The sequence below is a fragment of the Pinus tabuliformis genome, chromosome 6 (assembly GCF_031772625.1).
Source record: "Pinus tabuliformis cultivar Carrire ecotype Pingquan chromosome 6, CPIR1, whole genome shotgun sequence".
In the NCBI taxonomy this organism is placed as follows: Eukaryota; Viridiplantae; Streptophyta; class Pinopsida; order Pinales; family Pinaceae; genus Pinus; species Pinus tabuliformis.
The window spans coordinates 847,897,485-847,916,816 of NC_142292.1; the positions used below are offsets into that span (position 1 = coordinate 847,897,485).

Genomic DNA, 19,332 nt, shown 5'->3' on the forward strand with positions numbered 1-19,332 from the left:
CCTAGCCTAAGAATGTCTACATTTAATAAAATCTCAGAACATCCCTTCCATAGAATTAAAGATAGAATTATCCAAGGCCTATGATCGTGTAAGTTAGAATTTTACTGGTCTCATTTAGTTGGGATGAGTCTAAAAACTATTAACTAGATTATGGGATGTATATGTTTGGTCAATTTTGTAGTTCTCATAAGCGAGTGACATTCTACTTTTTTCAGGGCAACAAAAGGCCTCAAACAAGGATGTCTACTATTGAGTATTCTTTTTATTCTAGTTGTGGAAGCCTTGAGTAAGTTGGTTAAAAATGTTATATCTTTAGATGATGTAAGGGGCATTAAGATCACTAAAATGGTGTGAACTTCACATCTCTTATTCTTTAATGATAGGCTTGTTTTTATTACATCTTCATGTTCTAATATTTCACATATAAAAATAATAAACTCGATTTGAACTAGTCACGGGAATGAAAAATAATGAAAGGAATTATACTACTACCTCATGTAACCTATCTAATCCTCAAGAGTTTTCTTGATCAACCGTTCTCCTTTAAGGATAAAGATTTGCAACAAGGCCTCAAATATCTAGGCTTCTTCCTTAAGCCTAATGTATAGAAGGTGGTGGATTGGATTTGGCTTGTTAAGAAGATTAAGGATACAATATCAATCTATGTGAGAAAAAATTTATTTAGGAGAGGTTAGTTAGTCCTAGTTAAAATGGTGCTAGAAATCATCCTAGTTTATTGGACCTCCATTATTGCTATATCAAAAAGTATAACTTAGAAAATTCGTAAATTCAACTTTAGATTCTTATGGGCCAGCAACAAATCCTTGTGAGGTAAAGGTATTCCTTTAGTCAAATGAACGTCCTTTTGAACAACATATCCCTATGGGGTAGGGCCATGAAGGACAAATATTTTGCCGGAAAATCAATAATCAATTGCATCTGGAATCCAAAGAAATTTGTTTCAAACTTTTCCATTTTTTGGAAGGCATTGGCTAACACATTCCCTGTTATTGGTAGTTAGATAGCATGGAATATTGGAAATGGGAAAAATATTAGAGTAGCACTGGATTTGTGGTAAGGAATTGGACATATTTATAGTATTTCAGAAGGAAATATAGCTTCTCTTTATGAGGCTAGTGTTTTTTCCTTAACAAATTCTCATGCTTAGCAAGCCCAAGATTGGGGTAAAGATGGTTGGAAATTAGCTATGGAATTATTATGCTCAAAGGAGGAGACCTAAGAATTGGAATCATATATCAGGTTTTCTTGTTTCATACATGATTTGGTAAAAAAATCCAACTTTTGGATGTTTAACGGAACAGTTAGGATAATAGGCACAGGTTGAAGCCTCTTTCATTGGTGAAATTTGTTGGTGGTGGAAATATATTTAGAAACACAATGGTTCAGTAAAATGTAAGCTAGCCTTATGCATAACTCTTAACAATAAACTGCTTACATGGCACAATGGAATGAATATGGGATGGAGTGGACCTCGCAGGTGTTCTCTCTATAGATCTGAGGAGGAAACCATATATTACTTATTTATTTATTCTTTTAAACAAGGGAATTGGAAACCTCCCCAAATATATGCAACAACTGGCAAGTCACATATATGCGGAACTCATAGCTCAACCCAGGACCGAGATGTCCGGATATGCCTATAACCTACCATACTCCAACAGGATGCCTATCGTTTGAGCTTTACTATAACAAACCATGTGGCCGAATACTTGAACCCAGGGGCATGGGATAGAAATCTACCATCCCAACCACTCGAGCTAAGACCCTTTGACTATATATCACTTATTTATTACATGCACTTTCTTTGTTTGGGTATGGTCTTTCGAAAAAACTAGTTTTACTCCTTCTGCTACTTCTTGGGATAAGAATACTCTGAGTGGGTACATCCTAGATTAAGTTTCATACCAGTATTCTTGAGTTCCCATTTTTCCTTGCTTCTTTCATTCATTCTTTTTGGTGGGCTCGAAACTTAGCTATTTTACAAGGCAAAGTGATACTAGTCGAGATTGTTATGGGGATTATTGATTCGACTTGCAAAGTATTCAAAACTAAAATAGAAAGGGAAAAAGAAACAAAATGCTAGCCATTTATCAAGAAATTGCATGGAGATTATTTGATGGTGCTAGCCAAAGACACTCTGCCCCTTTGGAGTTGGAATAGTTTATAAACATCATTATACACATATCAAGCACTCCATTGATAGGGGATCAAACAACAAAGTGAAGTTTACAACAGTTTGGACACTAATATGTGTTGCAAATTTAAAGTATATAAAATTGCTTTAGATCGGCATCGTTGTACCTTCTCTTGAGCATATTTCACACAATATAAAAGATTAAATGAGCTCACTGGAATGGTTCACATGAAAATATATCAACAAGGAATTCAATATGAACGTTGACGAACTATCCAAGGAAGTTGTGCAGTGTCACCCTAGCACTCTTGATATCTATGAATATGTAGATAGCCACCAAAAAATAACCATGAAGTTTCAGACTTAGAAGCTTAGAATTTTGTTTGTCATACAATGATTCTAATATAATGCTAAAATTCATTTTTTTAACAAATTTTATAAACAAACCTCAACATATATATTTTCTATTGAAAATATAAAGTTTATTTTTCGGAAAAGGAAAAAAACTAACAAATTGATTATTTTAAAATTAATAATAAACATTAACGAATGACCCAACAAACATTTACAAACAACTATTCTTAAAACATAGAGTTGATTTAAAAAAAAAAAAAAAAAACTAATAATAAAGATTATGGGATGAAAGAATAAATATTTACAAACAATTATGTTATGTTAAAACTAATAATAAACATTATGGGATGAACAAACAAATATTTACAAACAACTATCTTTAAAACCAATAAACGATTAAGTTAGGATAGATTTTTTCAATATTAAAAAACAGAAAATAATTTTAAATGGAAATTTTCATAATATTATTTGTTAAATATTCAATTATTTATAAAAAAAATTATGTGACACTTGACTCATAAAGCTTTTTGCGATTCTTGAGGATGATGGATGGACTCACCATCTGAAAAGTTAAACAAATAACACATGTTACACAGTTTTGTTCCAAAAATATCTAACAATATAACAAACTATAATAATCTCCCACCACTAATGAAATATAAAATGCCAATAAAACAGAAAGACAATGTCAACTTAATTATATATTTATTAACACAAAATGCCAATGAGACAGTCTCAGCTTAATTACTTATTTATTTATTACCTCCAAATTTAAAGCACAAGTATTTTAAATCTTGAGAAAGTCTTTAAACCAATATGCAGATGCCCTCGCATATCGCTTTAAATTGTGCCTGTAATCCACATAATGTAAACCAAATCGGCCACTAGATCCACTGGTCCATTCGAAATTGTCCGTAAGAGCCCAGAGAAAATAACCTCGGACATCAGCGCCGTCCCTGTCATTCATTTTATGACATTGCAAAGTTGCAGAGCCTCGTCAGTGACCATTCTCAAATAATAACATGTAAACTATATACTGAACGCAACTCACCTTATGGCCTCCAGTAAGTTTGATAGATGTTCATAATGGTACTTCACTCGATTCGAATCATTTAACGCCTTTTCCAGTGGGGTTGTGCCATTGTCAAAACCCCCATATCCTGTTGAAATCCATGCATATTTTGAATAACCATGAAATTCATACCTTTTTATAAAATTGTTACTCAATCATTGAGCTTTCGCGTACCATTCTGTGTGATGTAAACGGGAGGGTTGTTATAGCGATGCTTCGTATAATTTATTGCATACTTTATTCCTTCTGGATAAGATCTGAAAGTGCTCAGCTGTTCCTGCACATGGATATTCATATATTTATATATAAATTATAATAAAATCTATAATGAAGTTAAATATATTAACAACACACTTACCTCTTCTCCAATGAAATGCCCATTTACTTCAACTGAACCATCAACAAATATGCGAACGTCAAAATTTATACAATACATAGTAAATATAGCAATACACAATAAAAGTTGATATGCGTTTGAAATTAATTAGATTCTAAATATTTAGAAAATTATTTTACTTGGTAAATTTTGAAATACTTAATAAATTTAATCTATAAAAACACGATTCATTTAGCTCTGTTAAATAATATTTTCAATTCTACAATGAAAACAAGTATAAAAATAATTAAGCATCCTAATTTTGACATTTCAATTAAATTATTTTCTGAACACAAATTTAACTTTACATCTTACATTAACCTGGTAGCGAGAATATAATTAATTAATGGGCAGAGAGTGAAACTATGAATACTGGAATTGTTTTTAGTGTGATTTTTTGGAAGTTTTTCTGATGGGTTTTTCTGCTCTAATTTTTCTAAATTCTGATAACAACACAAATTTAATGAGTAACTTCTGCACAATCCAACTACCTTAAATTTTCAAGATACTGAATCCATATATATTAAAAAACCAATTTAAATAACACAGATCAAAATTTCACCTCAAAAGTTTTAACCAAATTTTAACACCCGAAAATTCAAAAAACCACATACTAATTATAACTCGATGAATAACAATTGTCTAGCCCATAAAGATTAGAACCGTTATTTCCTGAATGCAGATTCTACTTACATGTCACATTAGCGCGGGTATCCAGAATATAGTCTGTCTGCAGGGCATTTGGTGGAATTGGATTGTTCACGGCAAACTGTGTGATATAGTAATTATAACCAAGAAAGTCAAATGAGCCACTTAATTCTTTCGCCTCTTCGCCGCTAAATATTGGCAAACGTGCTCCCACCAGCCTGCTCATAGACTCAGGGTATTTTCCAGAGGTCAATGGATCTAAAATCCTGTAATGCAAAAAAAACACTTTACGGCTGGGAGAAGAGACGAATCAAATCAAGTTTCAAAATAGAATTAGATCATTGATTACTATGCCTACTTATTAAGGAAGAGAATTAGAATTCAGCTAGAGCAAAGTCATGTCAACGGTTTTACTATATTTTTATTCTGTAGTGTAATGAGGCAGAGAAGCTGAAAGTTATGGAAATTCTTTGTATAGTTAGAGAAAATCCGCTAAGGATTTTTGTAAATCCAAGTTATAGTGAGTAAATTTCAATTTTTTTTTTGAAATTTTTTTCTGGATTCTGATCACTTTTGGCCGTCTGAGTAATTCCTCCGCCTATTCCTCCCTTGTTTGACAGACTCCTATTTTTATGTGCAATATTTTTATTTACACATATAAAATGTATATTTATTTAGAAAAAAAGTTTATAGTTAATGACTATTGATTATTGTGCTTATTAGCCTAGTTCCTGATTACAAATTATTATGTTTAGTCTATTTTAAGAGCTATTCATATTTAGGTTGTAGGTTATTTTGAAAATTTGATGAAAGGGAGAAAAGAAAGACTCAAATTGATCAAAATCAACCAACTATTTGACTTTGCTTGTATTCCCTAACCAAGATAAAAGAAAAAGCAAAATCACCTATTTGACTTTTCTAGTATGTACCGTGACACAAAATGTATACTTATCCAAAAGACAAGCTCATACAGATAAGATAAAACGAATGCATACCACCCTATTCTGAAGTCAAGTGCTCTCTGAGCAGCCTCTTGATCCAGATTTGAATAAGGCACTATCCAGGGCAATGCAAGCGCTATGCCGATAGAACCTTTCTGCTTCGCCTGCATTTTATTTTCAAGAGATATTCAAAGATATATATATATGTCTGTCTTCAGTTTTCATATCTAAAACAGAACATAATCTCTCACCTGATAGTTAGTCCGATATATTTTTACGGCGGCGCTATGTGCAAGAAGCATATTATGGGCCACAATGTAGGGCTCCGTTGTAGAATTTCCTGCTGTACAGTTTCCAAATGGAGATGAACAGCGGCCGGGTGCGAGAATCCCTAAATCGTAGCCATATGCCGAGTAGATGAATGGTTCTTGTAGAGTAAGCCAATACTTCACACGGTCTCCAAAGGCTCGAAAACATTGATCTGCGAAGAAGCCAAAGTCCTCCCTGAAAGAGTGATCAATATATATCAGAATCAAATGTCTCGATTTTTCAGAAGACTTTGAAGAAAATTCAGGCAGTGAATCTTACACGACTCTTTTGCTAAGAAATCCTCCATACTCGTCCTCCAGAGCTTGTGGCGAGTCCCAGTTGAACAGTGTAATAAAAGGCTCTATACCTGCATCAAAACTCAGGGCGATGTAAAAGGCCTTGTTTACATAAAGGTCTTCACAAGGGTAGCTAACATTTGTTTTTTAAATACCATTCTTGACCAGTTCGTTGATAAGATTATTGTAATAACCGATGCCCTTTTCATTGACTCCTCCGTGTCTGGGAGAGCCATCTGTTAATTAAAAAAAAAAACATTAGACCGGTAACTTAACATCCAAAATCCATTGTATAAAGATATGCTATGCGTTGTCTAACCAGGAGTTAGGTCTGAATCTAGAGAGTGAGAGTCTTTGAATTCTAATTTTTTTGTTTTTTTTTTAATCGTGGAAATGGATTAATAACTGGAAATCACCAAAATACCCAATTTTTTTTTGAAGCTAGACCGTTATAGCTAATATTTGTAAATATTTTAACCCGATTTGATTAAAATTGTGTCTTAATTTTCATAATTTTCTAAGCTAAATTTTCGACTGGTTAGAATACGCTATAAAGATATCAGTGTTCCTTAATTCAACTCACTGGGAAATATGCGTGACCAGGAAATAGAAAAGCGATAGACGTCCAATCCAATGTCTTTGAGAAGCTGTACATCTTCCTGAATGCAGATTACAAATAAATCAATTCAATCTGGGTGAATATCTGAAAAAATAAATAGGAAGAAATTATGTTGGAAAATTTAAGTGGAACCTGTATGATTTATTATTAGGATAAAATGAAGAATCAAATTATATTGGCAAATTAAATAGAGAGATAAGACTCTAATGGCTATAAAGAAAACGGCTTGGTGAGAAGAACTGTGAAGAAATAATATAAATATATTGAAAACTCATTTTTAATTAATTTTAAAATAATTTAAGTAATTTAATTTTAAATAAATTTCTTAATTATATGATTATTATATAAAAATAATATAACCAAGAATATAAATATAAATAAACAAAGAATGAAAAACAAACTCCTAAATATAGTAAACATTATTTTGAGAAAAATCATTTCATTAGTCAAAAGTGGATTTAAATATTATAGACTAAATAGATTAATAACTAATTATAAATTAATTTGGTTATAAAACAGATATCTAATTTGTGTAATTCTTATTTTTTTAATAGTTTTAAGAAGATTCCAATGTAGGCATAGAAAGGAGAAAGAATATATATATATATATATATATATAATTTGAATCATACTATTAAAGTAGTGAAAATATTAACCTATAAGAAAAATAACTAAATGATCTTTTAAAGACGAAAGGGAATAAAAAGAGAAAAATAAAATCACGAGAGAGAAAATGGGATTAATAAATCCATGGAAATCATATGAAAGAAGAAATTAAAAGATGAAAAAGTGTAAATAAAATGTAAAAAACTAAGAGGAAAAGGCAGGAACCCAACAGCTATTAATCTTCCAACCATCATCCCTATTAAGATTACAAGGCTTCTTCTCAATTTCTATGGCTTCCCTAAATTTACGGTGATGAAAATGAGAAATCTCTGCAATGACCTTAGTCTCCTCCAGACATATATGATGCTTTGTCTTCTTTCTATGCTCTGCGAAGGCTGAAGAGCGAGTCATCCCGTGCTTAATATCGACAATGTGTTCTTTAATCCTTTGATTGATAGACCATCCCGTTTCACCAATGTAAGATGTTCCACGAGAACAAGAGATGATATAAACACCTTTCATATGCTTAGGGTCTACAAGGTCTTTTACTGATTTTAAGGAACTTCTGATGGTGTTGAGGGCTCTAGAGGTTGAGGGAACATTATGCTTCTTAAGGATTCTCGCAATCTTGTCTATCGTCCCTTGGATGAAGGGTAGGTGAAATCCATAATTATGATCACTAAGGTCTCTCTTAACCTTAGCACCCTTGCTAACTTTGAGGAAAGTTTTAAGACCTTGTTGCCTACTGTAACCATTATTAGCGAAAACCTTCAAGAGATGGGATTTCTCCTTGGAAAAATGGTCTTCATCAGAAACCCTCAAAGCACGAGTAGCTAAAGTGCAGAGAACCCCTAACTTCTTAGCAGTGAAATGATGGGACCTGGCATGAAGATACTACTCAGTATGAGTTTTCTTTCGAAACACCTAATGGGAGAACGGGCCATCATCTTTCTTTGAAATGAGGATATCTAGGAAAGGAAGACAACCATTAACTTCCTTTTCCATGGTAAACTTTATGGAGTTAGATTTATTATTAAGGTGCTCAAAGAAGATATCTAACTTATCCTTACCATGCTGCCAAATAGCATAGGTGTCGTCTATAATTCTTTTCCAAATCTTAGGTTTAAAAAGAGCTGAGACCAAAGCCTTGGATTTAAAGTCTTCCATAAATAGGTTAACAACAATAGGGGACAAGGGGGAGCCCATGGCCACACCACAGGTTTGTTCATAGAACTTCCCTTCGAAATAGAAAAAAGTAGAAGTGAGGCAAATCTCGACTAATCTAGTAGTGTCGGGATCAATGAGTCAAAATATGACCTCCATGGATTCCTTGATGGGGATATTAGTGTACAGGGAGACTACATCAAAGCTGACCAGCTTGTCTCCAAGATCAAATTTCACTTCCCGTAATTCATTGACAAACGACGAGGAGTCTTTGACAAAAGACTCTGTGAGACCAACAAGGGATTTAAGCTTCGAGGCTAGATATTTAGCTAGAAGATATGGTGGCGCTCCTATGGTGTTGACAATGGGTCTAAGGGGGATTCCCTCCTTATGGATTTTCGGAAGTCCATAGATCCAAGGAGTGATGGGGCTACTTTCAATAAGTTTGTGTCTAAAAGAGCCAACTGTGCTAGTGGATTTTATAGCAAGAGCAACCGCTCTAGAGATCCTTTTCAATGGATTATTGTCAAGAGTTTTGTATGTGCCATTGTTTTCAAGGTGATCCAACATCTTCTTCCGATAATCCACCTTATCAAGGATTACAAGTGCCCCACCTTTATGAGCCTTCAAGATGACAATGTCTTGGTTCTTGTTCAAAGATTTGAGGACATCAAACTCATCTTCGTTGATGTTATTTTTAGGGGGTTTAGCTTTCCTAAGAATAATAACGCAATTTTGTCTAATAATTTATTTAGTATTATCTAGTAAGTTTCTGATCTCAAATTTAATGTTGCATAATATCATTTACGTGAATTTTCTTAGGAGCAAGGGCAAAATTTAATCCTTCTCAAATATCCTAAAAACTAGAAAAATGATAGGAAAAACTAGACTGATTAACAACAGGAAAAAGATTAAAAACACTAAACAAATTAACAACTTTATTATTGAGACAAAAATAATAATCATTAACAATATTATTATTTATTAAATCTTCAACATTATTCTTAAAAATATTAAGAATATTATTATTATTATTAAAACTATTATCAAACGAAATGGAACACTGTCTATGGAGAATAAAAGGGGAATTGAATGAGACAACTAAAGAGGAACTGCTATCGGATAAAGGGTTGATAGAATCGGACGGAGCGACGGAGCTTGAACACTGATTCGAGAATCCGGAAGGAGGAGGAGCCTGCGCAGACGCAGTGCGGGTAAAGGGAAGGTCGACAACAGAACTGACAGAATCGGAGGGAGCTACGGAGTTTGAACGCTAGATTTCGAAAAATTTCAGGATCCTTCTCATATAAATTTCAGGATCCTTCTCATATACCTTGTAGATTTGGAAATCTTTTGCAAAATTTGATATGTTCTTTTGCACAATCTAATATAATTCAAGACATGAGCGATGTCCTCATTCATTCATATCACCATATTTTTAGAACATTTTCAAAATTTTAATAAATTACACTCCAAAATTTTAAAATATTCGCAAATTTATGATCAATTAAGCAAGTTTTAAAATAAAATGCTCCCATGGTTCGAATATTCTAATTAAGCTCAAGTTCTAAAATAGAATGCTTCCATTTTCAAAATAGTTTTAGTTTGTACCTTATAGCGGTGGTATTCATCCACTGCAACATCCCCATTCGTTCCATCGGCAATTTTACCTGCATTAACGTTCAATAACAACCAATAAATACATAATACATGCCACCAAATTAAGATGCCCACCTCGTGGTATGCACTAATTAACCTGGAATATGGGAGTATGTATCCCAAATGCTGGGGCCTTTCCCACCCTCATGTGCAGCTCCTTCCACCTGTTACACAATTGGAATTTGCAAGTCCAGAATATTATCAGTGAAACAAAAAAACCACAGGGTTACCTAATACAATCAATGAATTAGTGGAAGGGAGTAGTGATAAAAGTGGAACTTGATAAGCAGATGAAGCGGCACCAAATTTGAAACCCTTTGGGAAATCGCTTCTTCCTAGATTTGGAGAAGCTCCTGCAACTCCAAAGATCATTAGATAGATTGAAAGAAAAAAGATGCAGAGTGCCTTTAGACCTTGAGTTTTAGCCATTTTGCCTCTCAGCTCTCAGCTGAATTGTAATCCTTGCAAGCCTCAATTTATAGATCCGTCGGACCTTGCTTTCTTCTCGTCTTTTCTTTTTTGGCTTTTTATAACAAAAACGCGTTTGTAATAATCCGGTAAACAAAATCCCATAACCCACATAATCCGAGAAACATAGCCGCCCGCCTAATACCTGCATATTCCGAAATAAGTGGTCCTACACAAAGAGATAATTCGCGCAACTTAATGAGAATGAAAGAGAACCGTAATTTATGAAGTCGTAATATGTTTATAATGAAAGCAGGTAATGAGATAATATTCTTGTTGTAATAGATGGGAAGAGGGAATATATTAGGAAAGCTCTTGGATGAAGACCCTTCTAATAAACAATATATTATTATGATTTTTCTTTATATGGAGGAGGATAATCAACATTGGGATTGGGCTTTGGCTTTGGCTTTGGTCTTGGTCTTGGTCTGGCTTTGGCTTTGGCTTTGGCTTTGGTTTTGGTCTTGGTCTTTAATCTAATGAGAGATAGTTTTAATTTTTTTTAAAAAGTTTGAATAAAATAAATTATTATTGTTATCTAATTTTAAGGTCATGGTTAAGTGAGATATCAAATTGGTGTATGAGACCTCTTTGTTTGTGGAATAAGGGACTCACTTCCACTTAACTATTTGACTGCTAAGTCTACGAAAGCATACATACTCTATTTCCCTCTTATTTTGAACTTGTGACCTCTTAGGAGAAAACACATGTTCTTAACCATTAGGCTCACTCAAACTGTATCAAATATAAAATTAATTAAAAATCAAATATATTTATAACAAGGGCTACATAGTAGCTAGTACATGCGGCTTAGCTTAAATATAGCTTAATTAAACAAAAAAATAATAAAACCAAAGATTTCATCATAAAAATAAAATAACTAATAAAAATATCATACTATATTATTAAATGCCATGACCAAAAATTAAGAAATATGATTAACTAATATTATTTATATTAACATACATACACTTTAATATACATATTTATTTTATGTGTGTGTGTTTTGTTTTTCTAATTGATATATATAATTTTTATAATTAAATTTATTAAAATATGTATAGTTTAATGAAACAAAAAGAAATAACATAGACAAAAAATTCATCACAAAAATAAAATAACTAATAAATATTATATTGTTGAATGTCATCACCAAAATTAAGAAATACTATTAACTAATATTGTTTATATTAAAATACATATATCTACGTGCGTGTTTTATTTTTATTAATATATGTAATTGTCTATAATTAAATTTATTAAAATATATTTTTAATATAATCATAAGTCACCTTAAATTGAAAATATTGTCAAAAAATTATAATTCATGAAAATGAAAATAGAAATAATAGAAAAAAGAAAAAATCAAAAAGTTAAATAAAAAGGAAATAAAACAAAAAAATAGCAACTAATAGAAATGGAAGTTACTAAACAACCCATAATAAGACCTCAACCAATCACCTTATAAATAAATAAATTTCTGATAATAAAATGTAATAAAATTTGATTTTCTAATGCTAAACTATGGATATGCGTCATAAATTTTTGGTCAAAGACAAACTAATACCTAGTCAACACAAAACCTAGTATAATGAATGTTTAAAGATTTATGTTATAAAATAGAAATATAAATATAGTATAAGAAGAATAGGACATTATAATGTTGATATTGATTGTTTTTAAGTTTAACAAAATTGGGAATGATTGCTTTCTTTCTCATATTTCATTTCAATTTTTAAAAATAGTGAAAATGGAAGGGCCAAATTCATTAAGATTTTCATATAAATTAAGATGTCTTGAAAATATTAATGCAACAAATAAAGAAAATTACACTAAATATGCTTTAGAATGACATTTTTATATTAAAAATGGTGAAAATGACAAAGTCATTGGGATTTTAATACATACAAGAAAGTTTTGAATAAATAAGTGTTGGAAAACAGAGAGATCAAAGAGAGATTACACACAACACAAAAGACACATTGTGATATATTTATTGATCATAATAGTTACACATATATAGGACATAAATCTTTGACTTCCACACATCTAGATCATAACTACAACTCATACATAGGAAACTTCAACTCATACATAAGAAACTACAACTTTTGGATTGACGCTTAGGAACTCTCAATGACAACTCATGACAACACTTAGAAACTCTCAATAACAACTCATGAGAACACATGGACGTATTACTTCCAATATTAAGGTATGACTCATATGAGTCATTGTATGGTAAGACAATGTAAATGATGTTTATCCTTAATTTCATTGTATCACAAATTTTATAGTTTCACTCTTTCTAACTTTTTTTAATTTAGTCTACTTACTAGTTTCTTATGCATTTACATATTTATTTTCTTTATAATATTTTAACTTCATGTTACTAATAATTTCATTATTATTCAATATCTTATCTTTAAACCTTATAAAATGTTAAATTAATATTATCCAAATTAATAATTAAGTCATCTTCTTGTGACACCTCTCTACGTCTTAATTTTAAACAAAGTGCAAATTATACCAAATTTATGTAATTTAAACCATAGTATATATATATAATTTAAATAATCAGTATTTATATATTCAATATTTTAAGAATAATTAAGGTTTCTAATTTAAATAAAAAATCTAATACAAATATTTAAAAAGTATAATTAGAAGATAATTAATTTTGCCAACTTGAATAAAAAAAGTTAAATAAATTTTGAAATTTCTAAAATGTTATAGATAACGGTTTACTTACCATGGCCTGCCTCCCTTGTGGGAGACCCAAAAGCACGTGGGGAGTGAATTATATCAAGGACCGGTGAATTATGTAAATCCATCTTATGTGTGGTCATGGAGTGTGTAACGTATGCACCACTTACAAAATTATATTTTATAAAGCATTTTTAAATTTATTTACATCCATTAAAAGTAATATATGTCTATGATTCTAATTATTTCAAAATATAATATCATATCGTAATGCTTTGACCAGATTGTTTCGAACAATGGATACTGACAACCAACGGTTTCCATAAGAATGAATTTTATATATATTTATTAAAGCCCTCTCCAAGATGATGTTGATTGATTGCAATTATTTCGAAATATAATACGACGAATAAATTGTAATGCTTTCGCTATATTATTTTGAAGAATATTAATGGTAAAGAAGTTTGACCGGTGCTAACTTCATAGAATAAATTTTATATATTCATTAAATTATTCAAGTCATAAGTAACCCAAAGATTTATTGCTTCGAATTAATGGCTGCTCCGCTCACTCATCCTTCTACCCTTACCATTCCTGCAAAATCAAGTTGAAATTTGGTGTATATATATATATATACATACACACGTACACGTGATCGAAAGATGGAAGATATGATATATTTTCAATCTGCAGTTTAATAATTATGTTTTTTTGTCTTTAAAAGTTATGGAAATTCTGATCATATTTTGAAAAAATTTGGGAGGGATTTAAAGTAAAAGCTATCTAAATTCATAATTTTAGGTGTTTTGGAGGTTTTTGATGGTGCTGAATCCATTTCCACCATCAAAAACACGAACACTGGCTCTACAAGATTTTCTGAAAATTTTTTGCCCCACCACTTTTTTTGGTTAGGTTTGATTTTCAACTTTGTTTAGATTATTTTAACGAGTTATCATATATATATATGAGTGAAGATATTATGTATATATTAGGTAGTATTTATTATTATAGATAGTTTAATATTTTTTAACGTAAATTTTATTAATTGAAAAATGGGAAATTACATTAGGAGTTATCAAAAGTCATATTTATATTGGAGGTCGGATTACAACCAAAATTGTACTTTTTGAATGGATATAAGGGATAGCTCAAAATTGAAAGGATTGACACCAAACAAACCTATGCTAAGGCATTGACTTATCTAGCCATGTACATAATTTGCTACAAAAAGAAAGCATAAAATTTTTCCATCACAGAGTGAAGGGAGTGGTTCAAAGTCTAAGACCGTAGCTAAACTAGGGTACATTGTGAGAGTAACCATTGGAGGGATGTCGAGGTGTTTTTCGTTCCTTGTTAGCTTGTGATTTATCTTTTCCAACATGCAATCATAAGGTTTCATATGGCCATGCATATGATTTGGGGATTGTAGTAAGTCCCTTCTAAACACCTAGTTGTCCAGTAGCGTGCGTCCCAAGTGGAATTTCATCTACTAGTACATATTTACTACTGTCAAATGTTGATTGGCTATGCCGTGTATATTCCCCATATCCAGGACACATCCTATCCACTCTACCACCACTTCAACGTTTGAAAGAGAAGTTCTTTTAGAGGAAGGTTCCCCTTCAGACCTAGTGAATTCTTCCTGCACATGCACAAGGATTTGTTCCCTATACCTTGCTGCAAATCCTAACACTATGTTTTATAACCTTGAATTTCCTCTGTGAGCTCTCTCCTCGTAGTATGCAGGCCTTCTCCTCATCCTACTTCTCTCCCTCGACATGATGAATACAACCATAATAACCTAGACTAGACAATGTCATCTGTTCTAAAACGGAAGAGCCCCTCTCCCCCTAGTTGATCATGCATGTGATTGATCAAATGTTGCTCGACACTTAGCCTTACTCGGGCCAATAGGACACCTTGTCCAGAAAGACAAAAAATGACTAAGTTATGTTGCAAGCTCTAAACTCCACCAAATTCTCGGCCCCAATTTCTCCTAGTTTTATATTCAGCTACCAGTTGCACTAAACTTCCTTTTGACCATGGCCTAGAGAAGTATAAAAGAGATAACACCTACCCCCACAGCTACAAGAGAACTTAACCATAAATGGCATCCAACCCATGCCAACATACGAATCTCATTATATTGGTCAATATCATGGGTTGTCCATCACAATGCATTTCCCTTTTCACCTAGCCAACATACAAGCTAGACGTAGTTTCCCTAATAACTTATGGACATGAATACACCAAAATAATTGCACCAGTATATAGAAGAAATAGAAACCCAATAAATCACAAAGCATGAATACCAACACACAATTCCATAGTATATACTTCCCACCACATAAATATCAAGACCAATTCTTTCTAGATAGTGCACTCTACTCCCCTTTTGACTCGAAAGAGTATAAATAAAAGAATTAAAATTACTAGCTCCCCCTAAAGAAATATTAGATGAGGTTGTCCCTTGAAAGGAATAGAGAAAGAGTGAATAACAAGTAGACATAACATAAATATTCCAAACATAAAAGTGGACATCTCCTTAAGAGAGGGAATTTTGCATTAGTTTCCTATGTTGTTCGTCCCTTTGCTTTTCAAGCTCCCATTTTTCACATTTAAAATGAGTCCCAAGGTGGCCTCCCTATTTCTCACACTCACTATGAGGATGAATTTTCATATTTCAGTCCCCCCACAAACAAAAAACTCCACTCCGCCTTTGCACAGGGGTCTTAGACAAGGAGTGCCTCTGCTCTCTGTCAAAATTTGTAATTACATCCTTTACTTTTTCCCATTATTTCCTTATGCTGGCCTCAGTAAGGTATTCATTACATATTAATTCCATTGTATTTTGGGTTACATAATACCCCTTCTACATTAACTCAACCATGCTTGATTTCAAAATTAGCTTCCTCACACACTCGAAGCCACCCTCATCGTCGAGTCAACATCCTTGCATTTATCACATAGTTGGAAAATTTCAAGGTTAATTACATGTTATGACATTTGCATTCGGTGTGTAGCCACATCTCCCTACCTATTGATCAGGTGGGGTGTTAGAAACCACCACACACACCCCCCCCCCCCCCCCCCCCCCAAATTCTCTCCACTACTCACCCCCATTCGAGGTATAGTTAGTTTTTTATTATAGATATTATATTGTAACATAAAAATCCATATATTTATTTTTTCTTCCATACACTTTGATCCATTTCCAATCTAGCTTTTGAAATTATATACACTTATGTTTTTTATTTTATTTTTGTAAACATGATCGAAAAGTGTGTATATCGTTATTATTATTTAGAAACTAATTTTGAAGTTCAGTGTTATACCAAATATCACACTAAGAGAGAAGGGGGGGTGGTGTTTGGTGGTTCAGTGCAGTGGAATATTTATCATTTCAAGATAGTTCATCAATAATTAATCATGTAGTACTGTAAGATAACAATTTTTCATAATAACGATAAATGAAACCATGCAACAAGAAGTCATTGACACAATAGGACACAAGATTTTATGTGGAAACCATTGCGGGAGAAAAACACAAATGATTTTCCTTCTTATTCTTCAATTCATTACATAGCTTTGCAGGCACCGACCTGCTGGAGGAACCGACCCCTGAGATTTGCAAGAAAATACTTGAAATAGGTTGGAACTTGATTGAGGCACCAACCTCAAAATGTGCAAGCACCCACTTGCAATAGGCTATGACTTGACTAAGGCATCGACCTAGAAATGTGAAAGCACCCACTTGCAATATGATATGGCCTGGTTGAGGCACCAACCTCACATAGGTGCAAGCTTTGACTTGTAGTAGGATTCAACTTGATTGAGGCACCAACCTCAGTGGAGGCACCCACCTTTTTCTTCAACTTTGTGTGGATGAATTTTTAGAGTATTTCAAACTGGGTCCACATTCTCTTCAAAATACATCTTTGAAATTGATCATGTTGTTGTTGTCACAGTGATGCTATCAACTTGTCATATCCCATCCATACCATGTTAGAATATTTTCATCAATATGGTCACATAAAACTCTTCTTGGAACCCATTTTGGCCATATACACAACAATAACTGCAACCTGCTCATAAGCCCTCAAAATACATAACATTGATTCAAAACATAAAAAAATACATCATCAAGGCTTTTCATACCTTTAGAAATGTTCACAACTGAATCTTGATCATCATGCTTCTTTTGGAATTAAATTGCTTTGAAATGAGCCTAGAGACCCCCAAAAACCATATAAAAGATTAACCATTTGAAAAAATGGTCCTTCCAGGGCATGTTCTAAAAAATAACACTTTTATAACAATGTTATACAAAATGTACTCCTTTGGTCACTTGTTTATTTGACAAAATGTAAATAATGAGGGAAAATAAAAATAAATTTTCTAACCTCTCAGCTCATGGGGTTTAAACATGTGACCTCACCTATCCAAGTGTCATACCAACTTTGCTCCATATTGTTGCTTGTAATAGCATCTACCCAAAATGATTACGTTATGAGAGAGCCGACTTGAAATTGCAACCATGGACCAAACTTCATTCTAGAACAATAAACCACCAAATGTTAATGTATAACCTACACATGTAATCAAGAATTCTCAACACACATCTTGCTCCTATGCATAAAAAATATTTCCAAAAGATTTGAACCAATGATGAACTTAGACCAATTGAGCCAACAATGAAATTCATACCAATCGAGCAAACATGAAACTCAAATAAACTATGCCAATAATGAAACTCAGACCAAATCGAGTGAAACTTACACCAACTGAGCCAACAATGAAACTCATACCAACAGAGCCAATATGAAACTTATTCTAACTGCACCAATAATGAAACTCAGTCCAACTACACCAACAATTAAACTCAGACCAACTCGAGCTAACAACAAAAATCAAAGCAACCAAGCCAACATTGAAAGTCAGATTAACTACACCAACAACGTAACTCAAACCACCCAAGCAAACATAAAACTTATTCCAACTCAAGCTAACAACTAAACTCAAACCAATTGCACCAAAAATGGAACTCAAACCAACTTGAGCCAATAATGAAACTCAAATCAACTGAGCCAACAATGAAACTCAAATTAATTGGGTCAATAAGGAAAACTCAGACTAACCATGCCAACAATGAAGCTCAAACCAACTGCCCCAAACAACAAAACTCATACCAAATCGAAACTCGAACAAAATTCACCCAACTACAAACCTCAAAATTGTTCTTTTTATTTTCAAATATGTCTCAGAGTCACAGATGTGTGCTATATATATTTGTTTACGTGGTCGCGAGACTCATGAGGATTGACCTTGAGCCACAATTTATACTATCGATCCTAGATTTCAAAAACCATATAACCACCACTATTGACCATGTGACTATGCCATGTGACTCAGTCCCTGTATAAATTAATGTGTAGATTCAATACTGCTCATGAAATTTACTAAATCACAAGACTTGAAGCTACTCTAGAGATCTATGGAATTTAATTCACCATCTAAAATAAGAATCATATACATGCAAAAGGAAACATCACACATCCACAAATATTTATCTAGGGGAAAGAAGCTACCTAAAACCCCTCACTATCTATATTGCATTAATCATAGAATAGAGAAGAAGTACATATGCTTGCTCAAGCTTGAGCACACCTTGCATGTGTATAGTCTATCCATCTACCTGAAAGACTAACTTTGGCCAACACAACCAATTTTCAAGCCCTCCAAGCTCCAATTTCCTTGTGTTGTTCCCTTGGAAAATTACCCCTATCTTTTAGGAATTTCACACGATGGAATTGCACAATTTCCTTAGGTCCTTCCTTTGACTGCATGCACCACCTATACAAATTAGAATATGCGACAATTAATAGTACCCTACCTTGGAATCTCCGTCTCATTTGGGTAACTTGAATTCTATGCGTGCAACAATAATTCTGGGTTGATC

The 19,332-nt window shown here is 32.8% G+C and overlaps 1 protein-coding gene across 1 annotated transcript in view; it reads right to left on the reverse strand.

Moving 5' to 3' along the window:
- Window positions 1–3,253: 3,253 nt before the first annotated feature.
- The window catches only part of LOC149261535 (beta-glucosidase 13-like), a 56,387-nt gene continuing 40,308 nt past the window's right edge, over window positions 3,254–19,332 (reverse strand). Inside the window, exons 3-15 of the mRNA XM_089369604.1 lie at window positions 10,479–10,552; window positions 10,297–10,363; window positions 10,152–10,210; window positions 6,735–6,810; window positions 6,307–6,387; window positions 6,135–6,222; window positions 5,798–6,050; window positions 5,601–5,710; window positions 4,651–4,871; window positions 3,940–3,971; window positions 3,756–3,858; window positions 3,561–3,669; window positions 3,254–3,465 (exon numbers count right to left, since the gene is read on the reverse strand). Of these exons, the coding sequence (XP_089225730.1) occupies window positions 3,297–3,465; window positions 3,561–3,669; window positions 3,756–3,858; window positions 3,940–3,971; window positions 4,651–4,871; window positions 5,601–5,710; window positions 5,798–6,050; window positions 6,135–6,222; window positions 6,307–6,387; window positions 6,735–6,810; window positions 10,152–10,210; window positions 10,297–10,363; window positions 10,479–10,552 (1,442 nt within the window). The 3' untranslated portion in view covers window positions 3,254–3,296. The remainder of the gene's footprint in view (window positions 3,466–3,560; window positions 3,670–3,755; window positions 3,859–3,939; window positions 3,972–4,650; window positions 4,872–5,600; window positions 5,711–5,797; window positions 6,051–6,134; window positions 6,223–6,306; window positions 6,388–6,734; window positions 6,811–10,151; window positions 10,211–10,296; window positions 10,364–10,478; window positions 10,553–19,332) is intronic.